Here is a 14,245-nt window from a genome sequence, read left to right as displayed (position 1 = left end):
TAAAAATGAAAAAGATTGTAAGGGAGAGAGATCCATTTATGCATAATACACAATCAAGAGAAACGAAATTGGAAATTTTAAACCTCCAGCCTTGACCCTTATTTTTTAGACATTTTTCATGTGTTGTTTTTTATTCAACTCACGTTATTTCTAGAAAAGAGACTTAGATTTGAGGAAAAATATAGAGAAATACGCGGGAAACTGAAAACATGCGAAAGATATCCAAAAATACAGAAATTGTATTGAAATGCTTATAACACTCATCTCAAATATTTAAAAACCTCAAGGAGAAAGGGGCAAGGTGCACCAGGTCCAATTGATGACAATATGCTTCATCTATGACGTGGGTGACAATCGCTAATCCAAAGAATTTGACGAAAAAATTATTCTACCTAGCTTACCTAACCAATGCTGTTTTCTACAGAGATAACAAGATGGTATGGTTCCCCAAGATGTTTGCACTCATTCAGAACAGGCATAAATGTCTATTTTATTCTTTTTGTTTGGTATCCCATTTCTTGTACTCATAACATGAAGAGAAAAAAATTTACAGGTGCATAGATGTGAACTAACTTGGTATGTAAAAACAAAGTAGAATTGTAGAGAAAAATGGCAAGACAGAAAGAAAGAAAGAAAAAATATTGCGTTTAACAGAGCGAAATGGATTGGTAGGTCACTTCACTTCTCCTCAAAGTCGACATCAATAATGTCAGGTCCTGATTTGGGGTTGGTTCTACCACCACCACCACCTCCTCCTCCTGAAAAGAAATCCCCTTTACCACCTTTAGGTTGCCACACAATGTTGCCACAGCCTGTACATCGAATTACTTGGTTCTTGTAGCCAGCAAATTGCATCTTGCAAGCCGGACAGGATCCCTGTCCAATTTCAATTTCAATTTTAACACATTATGAAGTAGCAGAGATTGAGAACAATGGGATGTGATGGGTACCTTGATGACTAAGGAGTTGGCCAATGTTCCAATGAGAAGAGGCCCAGCAAATGGAAGTACCCATGTTGCGATTACGAGAATGCGAAAAAGCCAACCAGAGAGCGCGAACCAGATGAAGAAAAGCGTCTAAGCAACCATAACCACTTCAAATTAAGAGTGAAACAAGACATGGTTGTGTTATACACTGATAGAATAAGGGCGAATTTACTTACAGCGAAGCTCTTTCCGATAGGACTATCGAGAAAGTCGTTGAGCTGCTTCCTGTACTGCACCAGTGCAAAATCACAGTCAAATCAATCCATCCATCAAACCAAATCACCAAAACAAACAGGCACACTCACCTTGGGCAAGTTCCGTTGGAAATCGATGCTGAAAGTGCGGTACCGCTGTCCAATCTCAAACTCACGATCAATCTCGCGGGCTCGGTCGGCGGCGGCGCTGGCGACGGAGGAGAGACGGCGCGACAGGGCGTAGCGGCGGTCGATGCGCTCGGCAGTCTTCCTGGCTTCGAAGACGAAGCGCTCAAAGCCGTCGTTGGCAGTTCTCCAGGCCTCCCTCCAAACCCTACCCATGTCTCTACCTTTTCCATCTCCATTACCGAAGGCTTTCACCACCACACTCCCTCTTCTCTTCACCGCAGACTCAGCCCTAAACCTAACGTTGGGTGGTTGCCACCGCACAGGCACAGTACCGGCTATCATTTTGTTGGTCACGCACTTCACGCTCCTCTCATCCCCTCCTTCACCTTAGCTCTCCTCACCTCGCCCTATGTTATGTATCTCTATTTTCCTCTATCACCATAATTATTATATTATATTTTCTTCTGTTTTTTTATTTTTTCTTTCTATTAATCTCTTCTCCTTAATTCCAATTCACCCATTATCTTCTACTACCATCTAAACCAAACAACACCTAAACTATTCATGTTTTTAAATTTTTATATAAAAAATAAAATATTTTTATTTAGACCTTCATATAAAGTTCGGACATTCCTCTTAAATGACGTGTCGATGTCCGATACTCGTATCGGATATCGACACTCGTATGACACCTGTAGGACACGTATCCGTGAAATGTCCAATTCAAAAAGTATTTGTTAGATTTATGACAATTATAGTACGGTTCTAATACAATTTTAAAAAGGAAAAATAAATTAATTTTTTATTGTATAATTCAAACTTTATTTTATAAATTGTTATTATGATTATAAAAATAAAAAACAAATCCTTGTGAACTTGAAAAATATCTTTCTGCTCAAAAAAATAATCTGAAACATACTTGTGCACATAAATTTTTATTGTCAATTTATATAATTTATAATTATATAATATATAGATATGTGTCTCCGTGTCCTACATTTTAGAGATTTTACGTATTTGTGTTGTATGAGTGTTCGTCGTGTCAGTGTCTGTGCTACATAACTAAAAATTAAAGAAAACAAATTATTATCCTATCATAACTAACCCAAAAAAGCTCATTGAAAATGGTAAGAGAATACACATTTCTTCTTACTAGCACTATAATCCAAGAAAATATATAAAAATCAAATTTACGATGATTATAATGTAACAAACACAACCAAAAAGTCTTTAGCAAATTATAGGTAGGTTTCTTGTGAAAAGGTCTTTCATAAGGACTACGATTTTGAAAATTAATGGTGGATAAAATGTTAATGATAGTAGTAGTTGTGAGAAAAGCCTAATCCCAAAAATTTAGAGGTAAAGAAGCAAGTGATAAGAGAGGTAAACTAGTTTCAGTTATATGTTTATATTTTTTTTTTCAATGGAGTCATTATGTTTTGTGTGTATAGACATATACAATGATGTTATATGCCATTATCATGGAGATATAAAGTAATAAATAAAAACTCCTTAACTTTGTCAGATTGTAAGCTATGTAGCACACATCCAATTTGATTTTTTGAAACGAATGAAAACATTTCATAGCAAACTTGTGATTTAAATTGTAGAAGACATATCCAAGTGTAACAAGAGTAAGCATCCACACACAATATAGTAATGGAAACCATTAGAAGCAGTCTACATGGATGGTCCTTAAATGTAAAATAGAAAAACAAGGTAAAGAGCAGTAAAAAGTAACTAATGAGTCTTAGCAATAGCACACTATCACAGGAATATTTTAATTTTTGGAAGGTATATTACAGACTTCATAACTCAATGAACAATAGTAAAAGATGCATGTCTATGACAGGAATGCTATAGTTGAGGTTTAGAAGATAAATCAGTAATAGTATTATGAAAAATATCAGGTAAAGAATATTTTTAAGAATTCCTTGTAGAATAATATGCTTTGAAATCTGATGTTTAACAAGACAAGAAGACTGTTGGAGATCCCACATCGACTAGAGATAAGGATATTTCATAATATATAAATGGGTGCAAACCTCACCTTACTGAGCCGGTTTTATGGGGTTGAGTTAGGCTTAAAGTTCACTTCGTAATATGGTATCAGAGCCATTTCGAGCCTATTCTAGCGAGTATTTGTTGGCCTTATCAGGCCACCCACGCACGAGCTTCTATCTATCACTCTCGGCGTGAGGAGGGTGTGTTGGAGATCCCACATCGACTAGAGATAAGGACATTGGATGCAGAAAGAAATTAAGAAGGAATACAATAAATTATATATATATATTATATAATTTCACCAAAACAATCATAATCATGTTATTAACAAATGTTATCTATCTTTTTTTATTTACTCATTTTTTTAAATTCATACTAATTCACACAATACGAAATCATTTTATTTCGTGATTCAGCGATTTTTCGTGCATGCAACTAAGATTCAAGGATGAAAAAAATTCTTCAATCGATTCGTATTGTGAGAAGGTGAAACTCTACTATCATAAAATACTAACTAGTATAATTTGATGCATAAATAAGTAGCAGTTGTTTTATTTTGGTACTTGTAGATGGGTTTTTTTTCCTTTGAATCCAAAAGACAAATAAGTTTTATAGAATACAAAGAATACGTCACCCTTTGTCAAAGTCCACAAACACTCTTCTGCAGTTCAGTGGGGTCTCAGTTTTTCGTGCCTTTCACAAAAATCTTATTTCTTTTACTTTGTGGTCCTGAGTATTACTCTAATTGTTGAAATTGTCATTAATGTTATTATAAAGATTTCCCAAGGTAAAAATATTAAACTATAATTTATTTATAAAAAATTGAAAAGACGACTATTCTGGTGGGTATATATTGAAATTTCTTAAGCACGAGCACAACGACTACTATTTACAGAAGACCATTCTGGTCAGTGATCAGGTGTGAAAAAGGAAGCCATATAATTCATTAACATCTAATAATAAAAAAATAAATAATGAATATACATGGTTATGAACATGCCACCTATAGTTTTGAAGCTTTGAGCCGAAATGGAGGAAGAATATCATTTGTCCCTACCATCAAAAAATGATTTGTCAAACAAAAATGTAGCTTTTATAAGCCAAAGTTGTGAGAAAGCAACCAATACATTTCTGAAACGAATAGTCTTAGAAGAAAATAATTGTGAAGAGATGACAAAGAATGTGATGAACGCTATTCAGTACGAGAAGTACGGGGGAGGTTCAGCAGGATTGAAGGTTTGTTGCTTTCTTATCTTACTAGTCGATATAAAATCTTCAACACAACACACGTCGAGTCTACCAACTCGTCTTCAACACAACATACTTCTCTCACGTCGAGTCTACCAACTCGTCTTCAACGCAACACACTTCTCTCACGTCGAGTCTACCAACTCGTCTTCAACACAACACACTTCTCTCACGTCGAGTCTACCAACTCGTCGTGCATAGAAGAATATTATGATTAATTCATTAAGTAATGTTATTAGTGTTGTTTAATTGGAACAAAAGTGATTAATTAGTTGGCATATTGTGTTGTTTGTAAGCAGGAGGTTGAAGTTGGGATTCCGAGTCCAAAGAAGAAGGAGGTTTTAGTGAAAGTGGAAGCGGTTAGCATTAACCCGTTGGATTGGAAGATACAGAAGGGTTTGCTGAGACCTTTGTTTTTCCCCGGAAACTTTCCTCATACACCTTGTATGCATCTTTTCTCATCTCTCCCATTCATTCTTTTCTCCTATTCACCTCTAACAATCTCTTGCTTCCAGGCACCGATATCGCCGGAGAGGTCGTTCAGATCGGACCACAGGTCAAAGATTTCAAAGTTGGAGACAAAGTCCTTGCTCTGCTCAATACTCGAGTAATTCACCTCTCATCTCATCTCATCTCAACTGCAAATACTATCAGTGTTTAATTCTGTGTTTTTTTGTGTTGTGTATGGTGAATTACGAAATCGCAGTATGGAGGTGGAATGGCGGAGTTTGCTGTGGCCAGTGAGAGCCTAACAGCTTCCCGGCCACCGGAAGTCTCGGCGGCTGAAGCTGCAGCGTTACCTATTGCCGCCCTCACAGCTCGCGATGCCCTAATTCAAATTGCAGGATTGAAGCTCGATGGCACTGACAAACCCAAGAACGTTCTGGTAACTGCTGCTTCAGGTGGTGTGGGTCACTATGCTGTTCAGCTAGCGAAACTAGGGAACCACCATGTGACCGCCACCTGTGGAGCTCGGAACATTGAGGTTGTGAAGGGCTTAGGCGCCGATGAGGTTGTTGATTACAGGACTCCGGAGGGTGCAGCCCTGAAAAGTCCATCTGGTAGAAAATACGATGCAGTGATAAACTGCACATCCGGAATAGCTTGGTCAATTTTTGAACCTAATTTGAGTGAAAAGGCAGTGGTAGTTGAATTAACTCCTAATCCATCTTCATTTATCACTGCTGCTCTGAAGAAAATTAGTTTTTCGAAGAAGCGTTTGGTGCCATTTTTTGTAGTTGTGAAGCGTGAGGGCCTGGAGAATCTGGTTCAGCTATTGAAGGATGGGAAACTGAAGTCTCTTATTGACTCCAAGTTTCCTCTCACCAAAGCACAAGATGCTTGGGCTAAGAGCCTTGATGGTCATGCCACTGGAAAAATTATTGTGGAGCCATAGTTTATAGAAAAGTGATATATTGAAAACTTCTATGAGTCTACAACTTCATTTCTCATATTGTTAAGGGTGTGAGAGAGGAAGATTGTGAGAAGAAAGTGTGAAAAAGTAAGTCTGTTTGGATTAAGGTACGAGTGGATGTGTAAAGAAAATTGATTGAGATACGGGGAATGATGTGATGGTTATAAAATTACATGTTAAAATACCTAATGAGTAGATTGTAAAGGTATTATTACTGTAGTTTATAAGCTTGGAAATATGGTATGAGTCTATGGTATAACTGGTCCTGCATATCATACTGTAATTCGGTTGTTTATGTTATTTTTCAAGTTTTTTTCTTCCTCATTCATATACAAACTTTTAGTTTGATTCCTTTTGTAATTCAGGTTGTTACTTTACTTGTGTTTCTTGTTTCTCTAAAAAAAAGTGAGTAATTTGAATTCATCATCATAAATTCACTATATGTTAATGCTTCATATGTTACTTTTTAATGTGCTTATATTTATATATGTAATGCACACATAAAATTAATAAATAAACATAGAAATACTCTTTAACCATACTCTTTAATATACAAATATAAAACAAAAAATTAATTATAATAGATATAATATACATTTTAATATAATATTTATTTCCTTCGAAATAGTTATTATAAATTCAACTTAAATCAAATATGAATAAATTAAAAATTTATCATACGTTATATTATAAAAATGTTCAAATACAATATACTTGTCATTTTCAAGTATAAAAAAATAAAGATAAATACATTTTTAACTTTTAGAAATATTTAAAAATGTTTTTTTAGACTTTAGAAAACCCTTACTTGCTCAGTGTTTTGGTTCGTCCAACGAATTAAAGAACATTTATTTTAGTCCGGTCAATGATGAATAAAAAATTATTACACAGAAGTTGGGGCTTTAATCTCATCCAAATCTCAATATACACAATGACGAATCTCTTGTAAAAGTTTCAGACTAAAAGACCCAAGGAATAAGGCGCAGTAAGTCCCTCACCAAGAGTGAACAAAACTGGTTTTCTAAAAACAAAACGACCTGACTTTTCTACCCTATATCTCATTTTTGTGTTTTGTTTATGGACGTAACTCCTTAGCTTGATGCAAACAACATATGAAAGTACTTGCATAGGAATTTTTCAACATAGTATGGACCCATAACAAAATTGTAGAAAGTATGGTGAAATTTCACACAATTTGGTAGAGGATAGTCTTGGTTTTCACAAAATTTCTGAAAAATTATTCCGAAATAATTTTTTTGTTGGAATTCCATGTAATAATATCGATTGAATTTGGGACAAAACCTGACAAATTCCAGGTTAAACAGATGAGTATTCACTTAAAAAAAATATCAAACAATTTCACACACAAATCGACATTTCTTTTGGTCTTGGCAATGATGAATAAAAAAATTATTATAAATCTTGTGAGAAAAATTTGGGGCTCAAATCTCAATCAAAACTCAATACATGATGAATGTTTGGTAAAAAATTCAGACAAAAAAACTCACTAAATAATATTAACTATCTTTATGACCCTAGACTAATAGAGACTCATTTTAACTCTAAAAACACTACATGCAACATACTTTATGGTAAACACATGCATAATTTCTCATTCATGACTCATAAAAGAGGAGTAGAGAGAAATTTACTTTAAAAAAAAATTATTATATAAACTTGATTTATTTTTTACTGGGAATTCAATAACAAACTTTGATCTTCAAAATCATAAACTAATTTTTGAGATCTTTAGAAAGGAGTCGAAGAAAGAGAAAGAAAAAAAGTTTTAAAAGAGATGCTGATTTTTAAAAATAAAACTTAAATAAATATTTTTTTCTATTTATAAACTCTTTACTTTAATATTAAAATATTTATATTCTGCTTGTAACACTTCTATTCTTATAGTATAATAAATAATATGATTTTTTAATTCATTTAATTAATAGATACGAATATAAAACAATGTTGCTTGGTACGCAAACATTAGAAATGAATTTTCATAATCTCATTCAAATGCTTAAAACCATATAACACTGTATGATAAAAATATTACATTGCAATGCATTTGTTTAATATTTATAATTTCAATTGCAATAAATGTATTCAATTAATTATAAATTTTATAATTTAAAAAAAAACTCTTAGTAAAGCAAAATAAATAATATTTATCAACTATTAAATAGTAAAGCGCAATTCTTAAATAACTAAAATTAATAATTACAACTTTAAATAAAATAAATCTATTAACTCTTTATTTACTAATTAGAAATTAAAATTTTAAAATTAATATAATTTTGAGTAAAAAATGAAAAATACTTAAATAAGTAATTATAAATGGATAATTAGAACAATAATAAGAAAAAGAATTGAAGTTGTAATCTGTGAGTGAGCGAGAGAGTAAGAAGAGATGACAACGAGAAGCGCAACCACCACTCCCGATCTCATGAACGCGCTTCACTACGACGCTTACGGCGGCGGCGCCGCCGGCCTCAAGGTTTTCACCTTCCTCTCTTTCTGTTCTGTTCAATTCAATTCACTTCCTTTCAATTTAACCTAATTTCTTCATTTCCACCATCAGCACGTTCAAGTTGGCGTTCCCACTCCCAAGACAAATGAGGTTTTGCTGAAATTGGAAGCAACCAGCATCAACCCCATTGATTGGAAGATTCAGAAGGGTCTTCTGCGCCCTTTGTTTTTGCCCAGATCCTTTCCCCACATTCCTTGTATGCTTCCATTCATTCATTCATTCACTTTCTTTTTTTCATTGCTATTCATAATCATGAATAATTTCCATTCTTTTTTCTGCTTCATCGCCATCACTGTCAGGCACCGATGTCGCTGGAGAAATCGTTGAGATCGGACCGCAAGTCAAAGATTTCAAAGTTGGCGACAAAGTCCTTACTAAACTCACTCATCAAGTAATTCAATTTTCTCTTTCTTTCACTCCTTTTAACTTCTAATTGCAACCCTAAACAGCTTTAAGAAGGAGGGAAACTTGAATCAATTTTTTTGGAACCACCACCATCTTAATTTGCTGTTTCACGAACATCTTTGTTGGCAAAAGAAGTAGAGCTTCATAGATAGTCGTTGTTATACAAGATACTCGCTGTTACTGCTCTTATAGTTTTTGTATGTCAAAACTACAACCACCAAAACATTGTCTTATACATTGGGCATAAGATTAAGTATTGAGTTTTAGAGCAATGATATATTGAGCTCCACTATACAACCTCTAATTGATGATATAAAAGAAGGTATTTTTGTCATTTCTTACAAAAATTGAAATTTTAGGCAAAGAGAGTTGTATACTGGAGCAAAATTATCGATGATGTATCATTTTTCTTGAGTTTTATAAGAACTTCCGAGTATGCTGACATGTATGAAACATAACACTTAGGGTTTTCTTTTTTCATAAGAATACAAAATTATTTAATATATATTTCTACCAATAACCAAATAAAAACGAGAGTGTGAATCTTATAAGACTCTTCTATTAGAGTAAAAACTACAAAAAGGTATTAAGAGTGATGTCATACGTGGAATCCACAAAAATTAAATTAGGACCTTATAGAATGTTGCAAAACATGTTTGCCACTTGAACAGTAAGGCTTTCTTAATTATTATACAATCATATTTAGAAAGCAATCTTACATCATGCCAAAGCTCATCCTTTCTTAGTCACATAATAATACTGCTTCAATGTTTTTCTTTTTGCTTAAAAGAAATCACTTATTGCCCCTTGAATGAAAGTGTATTGTGCCTATAAAAAACTAGTAAAATGTAGAATATATGATGTTGCCAGATAAATTCTAGTGTGAAATAATTGGCATGTTATACCTGAACTTGTTCCAAGTCAAAGAATATTTTCCAATTCATATGCTGGTGGCAACTGCCTAATACCCATTTTGTGTTGTATGTGTTGAATGTCAGTATGGAGGTGGACTGGCTGAGTTTGCTGTGGCCAGTGAGAGCATAACAGCTTCCAGACCACCTGAAGTCTCAGCTGCTGAAGCTGCAGCATTACCTATAGCTGCACTCACAGCTCGTGATGCCCTCACTCAAATTGCAGGAGTGAAGCTTGATGGGACTGGCCAGACCAGGAACATTTTAGTAACTGCTGCTTCAGGTGGTGTGGGTCACTATGCTGTTCAACTAGCAAAGCTAGGGAACACCCATGTCACAGCCACTTGTGGGGCTCGCAACATTGAGTTTGTCAAGGGTTTAGGTGCCGATGAGGTTCTTGACTACAGGACTCCAGAGGGGGCAGCGCTCAAGAGTCCATCTGGTAGGAAATATGACGCAGTCATACACTGTACAACTGGAATATCTTGGTCAACTTTTGAACCTAATTTGACTGAAAAGGCAGTTGTAGTTGATTTAACACCTAATGCAAGTTCGTTGTGGACTGCTGCCCTGAAGAAAGTTACTTTTTCCAAGAAGCGGCTGGTGCCATTTGTAGTAACTGTCCAGCGTGAGGGCCTGGAACATCTACTCCAACTAGTGAAGGATGGGAAACTTAAGTCTGTTATTGACTCCAAGTTTCCTTTGAGCAAAGCTGAAGATGCTTGGGCTAAGAGCATTGATGGCCATGCTACTGGAAAAATCGTTGTGGAACCATAGATACAGTTTGCTTTGAGTTGTTCAATCTCTGGTTTCTACATATCAGGACAAGGTTTGTGTAAAGCTCATATGATAATGAATAACTGCGCGTGTTGTATGCTTGTAAGGATTTTAAGTTAATATTTGTTGTCTGTTTTTGACACTCTGATTTGTTTGTATATGATGGGATGCTTTACCAGGCAACTTTTCTTGTGTCCTACTTAGTTGTGCTTTTAAGGAAACGGGTAAAAAGGTGAATCCCCTGTGAAATGAACAGATTCATAGAACTAACGGTGGGTTGTAGACATTTTTCTTAAATGACGTGTCCGTGTCGAATACACGTATCAATGAAGTGTTTAATTAAAAAATATTTGTTGGATTTTTGACAATTATAACAGAATTTTAAAAATGAAAAATACATTAATTTTTTAAAAACTTAAATTTATTGTTTAAATTTTAGTATGATTATAAAAATAAGAAATAAATCTTTTTGAATCAATCATAAAAAACATCTTTTTACTAAAAAAAATTGAAACATTCTACTAAAAAGAGCTTAAATATATTTATGTACATAAATCTTTATTAATTTGTATAATTCATAATTTTATAATATATAGATTTCTGTTTTCGTGTTCTACATTTTAAAGATTATGTGTAAAGATTATATGTCTTTCTGTGTCGTGTTATTGTCCGTGTGAACCTCCGTCCAAATGAGCAATAAGCATTTTACATGTTTGATGTCACAAAAAATTAAGTTGCTCATTGATTGTGATCATTTTCTCCTTTCCTTTTCTCGTGGTTAAATTAGAACTTGTTTGCTTTAGCTTGATACCTGATAAATGCTTATTTTTCATAAATTCTCTTAGGAAGATGATAAGACCAAGTGATTATGAACTTAATTTCTAACAAGTATTAGTTAGTCTTCTCGTTAGTGGATCCTCATCCAATGTTCGCGTGATACAACGCCTTTCTGATCCAACATCTTTCTCATATTACGAGCCAAGTCCAAGGCTTCTCACTTGAAATGCAAAATTAACAATCTTTATTTGTTGATTACGTCTATGAATGGGCATGTAGGTTTTGTAGATTTAATTTGTGTGATTAGATCTGAAAATCAGTGAATGATCTTTGAAACAAACTTCAAACCCAAGCTATTGATTAAATTAAGGAAAAGGGGGATTCGAAATGGAGTTTGGGTGGTCAATTAATTGAATCTTGTCTTTCACAGGAAAAGGGGGTGAAATGTGAGAAATAATGAACAAATCACACCAGCACATACTATAATCTATTCAACTATTGATTACAGTTATTTTGTTTAGATATCTACTCTAAATTAAGCTACTTAGGCAAACTAGTTCTTTTGATCATAAGAACACGACATTTCTTTCCAATCCAATTACTTGTCCACGGTGGATCTCGAGACACCACTTGGTACCCAGCATTTGCGTACAGTTTGCGAGCACCCACATCTTCTTCATAGGCTCGAAGGGCAAGAAACTCAAAACCCCACAAAATGGAAAGCATGTCGCAGGCTTTCAACAGTGCAGTCGCTATTTTCCTCCTCCTGTGCTATCAATTAGTTTCTTAAATACACCTTCACAACAACACCAGCAAGATCAATGTACTCATTATGAAATTGTGCTTAATCACCTGAAAGTTTCGGAGACTGCTATTCCTGATATGTAAAGGTACTCTTCAGCTTCAGATGGAAGATGTTGAAGCACATTTTGGTCTCTTAAGACAGTCACATCTATGACACCCACAAGCTGTTTTGCTGAATCTTGATCATCTTTTGCTGCCTCAGCTACCAAACAAGCATACCTGAATAACATATCACACATTACTGTCTAACGTTTCACAGAACAGTTGCTGAAATTTCAATACTCTTTAGCATGGCACATGATCCTTGTTATGGTTGATATCTATTGTCACATTGTGGCGTTATAACTAAGAAATAAATAGGTGAACACAAGAAAGGTCATTGAATGATACATCAATTTTTTTTCTCTTTTTAAGTACTTTTATATTACAAGTTCACATATTTGTTGACTATAATATTCATAAGAAAAGGACAAATTTACCTATTAGGTGGTGAGTTTTTAAGCTTGTAAAGGAGCCCTGAAAGCACTTCCGCCTATTGGTTCAAGGCAAAAAACAAAAACAAAACAGAATAATTAAGAGGTGGGTGGGTGCCTGGTCAGAAAATATAAAGCTCAGCTTCACACAAATCAGTAGTTGAATTGAAAGCTTCTGCAATTTTTACTAAATTTCACATTCTTTTACACTTATTTCATACTCCTTAAATATAATAGTAAATTTAGTGGAAAGTGTCCTTTTGAAAAGCGAAAACAAGAGTTGTTTTGTTTACTCTTTTTAAAAATTGATACAAAAGAATGAAGTGATTTGTTTGATTGGAAAAGGAGGAAGAAAAAAGAAAAAGAGAGAAGCAGAACCTGAAAGAATTGGAAGAACAGGTCGTTGAAAATAGAGATAGGAACATGAAATGCTTCGGCCTGAACTTGAGATGCCTTTCTTATCTCTTCTGCGTTTTCAAATAGCTTCCTTACTCTCCATCCATACTCACACGCCAAATACTCAAACTGCTGCTTCAGCTTTCCACTGCTACCATTCTCTATCTGCAACCTCACATCCTCATCAACACAAGGTAGTTGCGAACTGGTGGTGCTTGTGGTTGTGCTGCTGCTGCATTGCAACACCAAACCCCCACCTCGCCTTTTCCTTCCCACTCTGTAAGAACCACTTCTGGATCCTCTTCTAGCACCGTATCCCAAGTTTGAGCACACAAGTTTGTGTGAAGCATTGGGATTACTCGCCAGTATATGAGCCATTCATGCATGAACCAAACCAACACAAGCAAGGTTAGGCTACATATACATCACAGCTTGGTTTTTGGTTGATATCGCAAAATCAAATATAGAATTCGGATCGGTATTTATTTGTGTGGCCTCTCTTTTTTCTGTTATTGTGGCTGCCAATTACACATAAATCCAGTGGCCACGTGCACTCATCTCAGCCAAGAAAACTACTATTTTCGTTTCCACTTTTCATACTACATTCTCAATCTCAAGTTTAATTCCAATCTCACTCCATCTTCACAATCCATATTCAAGCGACAACTCCCATCATCTTCTATTTCTGTTTCACACAACAAAAAATATCAAACATTTTTCCACACAAAACATCAACATCAACAACAACCACACTCATAAGAATCTATAGCCCAGAAACAAATATACACACACGTACATTGGCATCGGTTTGGTTTGCCTCTAACTAAGTGTAACTATGGAGTGTCACAGGGTCAATCTCACAGTCAGTTTGGAATCATCCTAATTCAGTCCTTGGGACCCTTTTTGGTTTTCTCTTGTAATGTTTGAACTGAATAAAACAGAACTTCTTGACAAATTTCTAACTATCATTCATGACTTAGGATGGACAAATCAAGACAAAACACAATAAGAAAGCCAAAAAGTTATGTATCCACCAAATACAATGCATCATATTGTGTCACGAAAATAGAAGTAAACAACATGTCAATCAAACAGAGACTTAAAATTAATCACCAATGTTAATGATTCAATAAGAGAAAATAACATCATCAAGCAAAAACCGTAACTGTGTTATCATGTACAAGATGTATAATTTATTTA

General features: G+C 34.6%; 4 protein-coding genes across 4 annotated transcripts; 2 read left to right on the top strand and 2 right to left on the bottom strand.

Annotated features, from left to right (window-relative positions):
- Window positions 1-469: 469 nt before the first annotated feature.
- LOC137832910 (uncharacterized) lies at window positions 470-1,853 on the bottom strand. The gene is made up of 4 exons (XM_068641306.1): window positions 1,292-1,853; window positions 1,163-1,216; window positions 951-1,076; window positions 470-876 (listed from the first exon to the last, which is right to left on the bottom strand). Exons 1-4 carry the CDS (start codon window positions 1,649-1,651, stop codon window positions 679-681), a joined length of 738 nt encoding a protein of 245 aa, XP_068497407.1. The 5' UTR covers window positions 1,652-1,853; the 3' UTR covers window positions 470-678.
- A 2,476-nt stretch (window positions 1,854-4,329) lies between these two features.
- On the top strand, window positions 4,330-6,335 carry LOC137832449 (chloroplast envelope quinone oxidoreductase homolog). Its single transcript, XM_068640619.1, has 4 exons — window positions 4,330-4,549; window positions 4,861-5,005; window positions 5,077-5,168; window positions 5,268-6,335. Exons 1-4 carry the CDS (start codon window positions 4,343-4,345, stop codon window positions 5,955-5,957), a joined length of 1,134 nt encoding a protein of 377 aa, XP_068496720.1. The 5' UTR covers window positions 4,330-4,342; the 3' UTR covers window positions 5,958-6,335.
- Window positions 6,336-8,312: 1,977 nt separating this feature from the next.
- Window positions 8,313-10,778, top strand: LOC137832439 (chloroplast envelope quinone oxidoreductase homolog). The gene is made up of 4 exons (XM_068640608.1): window positions 8,313-8,469; window positions 8,554-8,698; window positions 8,802-8,893; window positions 9,906-10,778. Exons 1-4 carry the CDS (start codon window positions 8,383-8,385, stop codon window positions 10,593-10,595), a joined length of 1,014 nt encoding a protein of 337 aa, XP_068496709.1. The 5' UTR covers window positions 8,313-8,382; the 3' UTR covers window positions 10,596-10,778.
- A 1,051-nt stretch (window positions 10,779-11,829) lies between these two features.
- LOC137818404 (GCN5-related N-acetyltransferase 10, chloroplastic) lies at window positions 11,830-13,975 on the bottom strand. The gene is made up of 5 exons (XM_068621816.1): window positions 13,842-13,975; window positions 13,028-13,730; window positions 12,656-12,708; window positions 12,225-12,395; window positions 11,830-12,138 (listed from the first exon to the last, which is right to left on the bottom strand). Exons 2-5 carry the CDS (start codon window positions 13,421-13,423, stop codon window positions 11,913-11,915), a joined length of 846 nt encoding a protein of 281 aa, XP_068477917.1. The 5' UTR covers window positions 13,424-13,730; window positions 13,842-13,975; the 3' UTR covers window positions 11,830-11,912.
- Window positions 13,976-14,245: the final 270 nt, after the last annotated feature.

This window comes from Phaseolus vulgaris, chromosome 11, assembly GCF_000499845.2.
Source record: "Phaseolus vulgaris cultivar G19833 chromosome 11, P. vulgaris v2.0, whole genome shotgun sequence".
Taxonomy (NCBI): Eukaryota; Viridiplantae; Streptophyta; class Magnoliopsida; order Fabales; family Fabaceae; genus Phaseolus; species Phaseolus vulgaris.
This window is presented reverse-complemented; position numbering and strand designations above follow the sequence as displayed.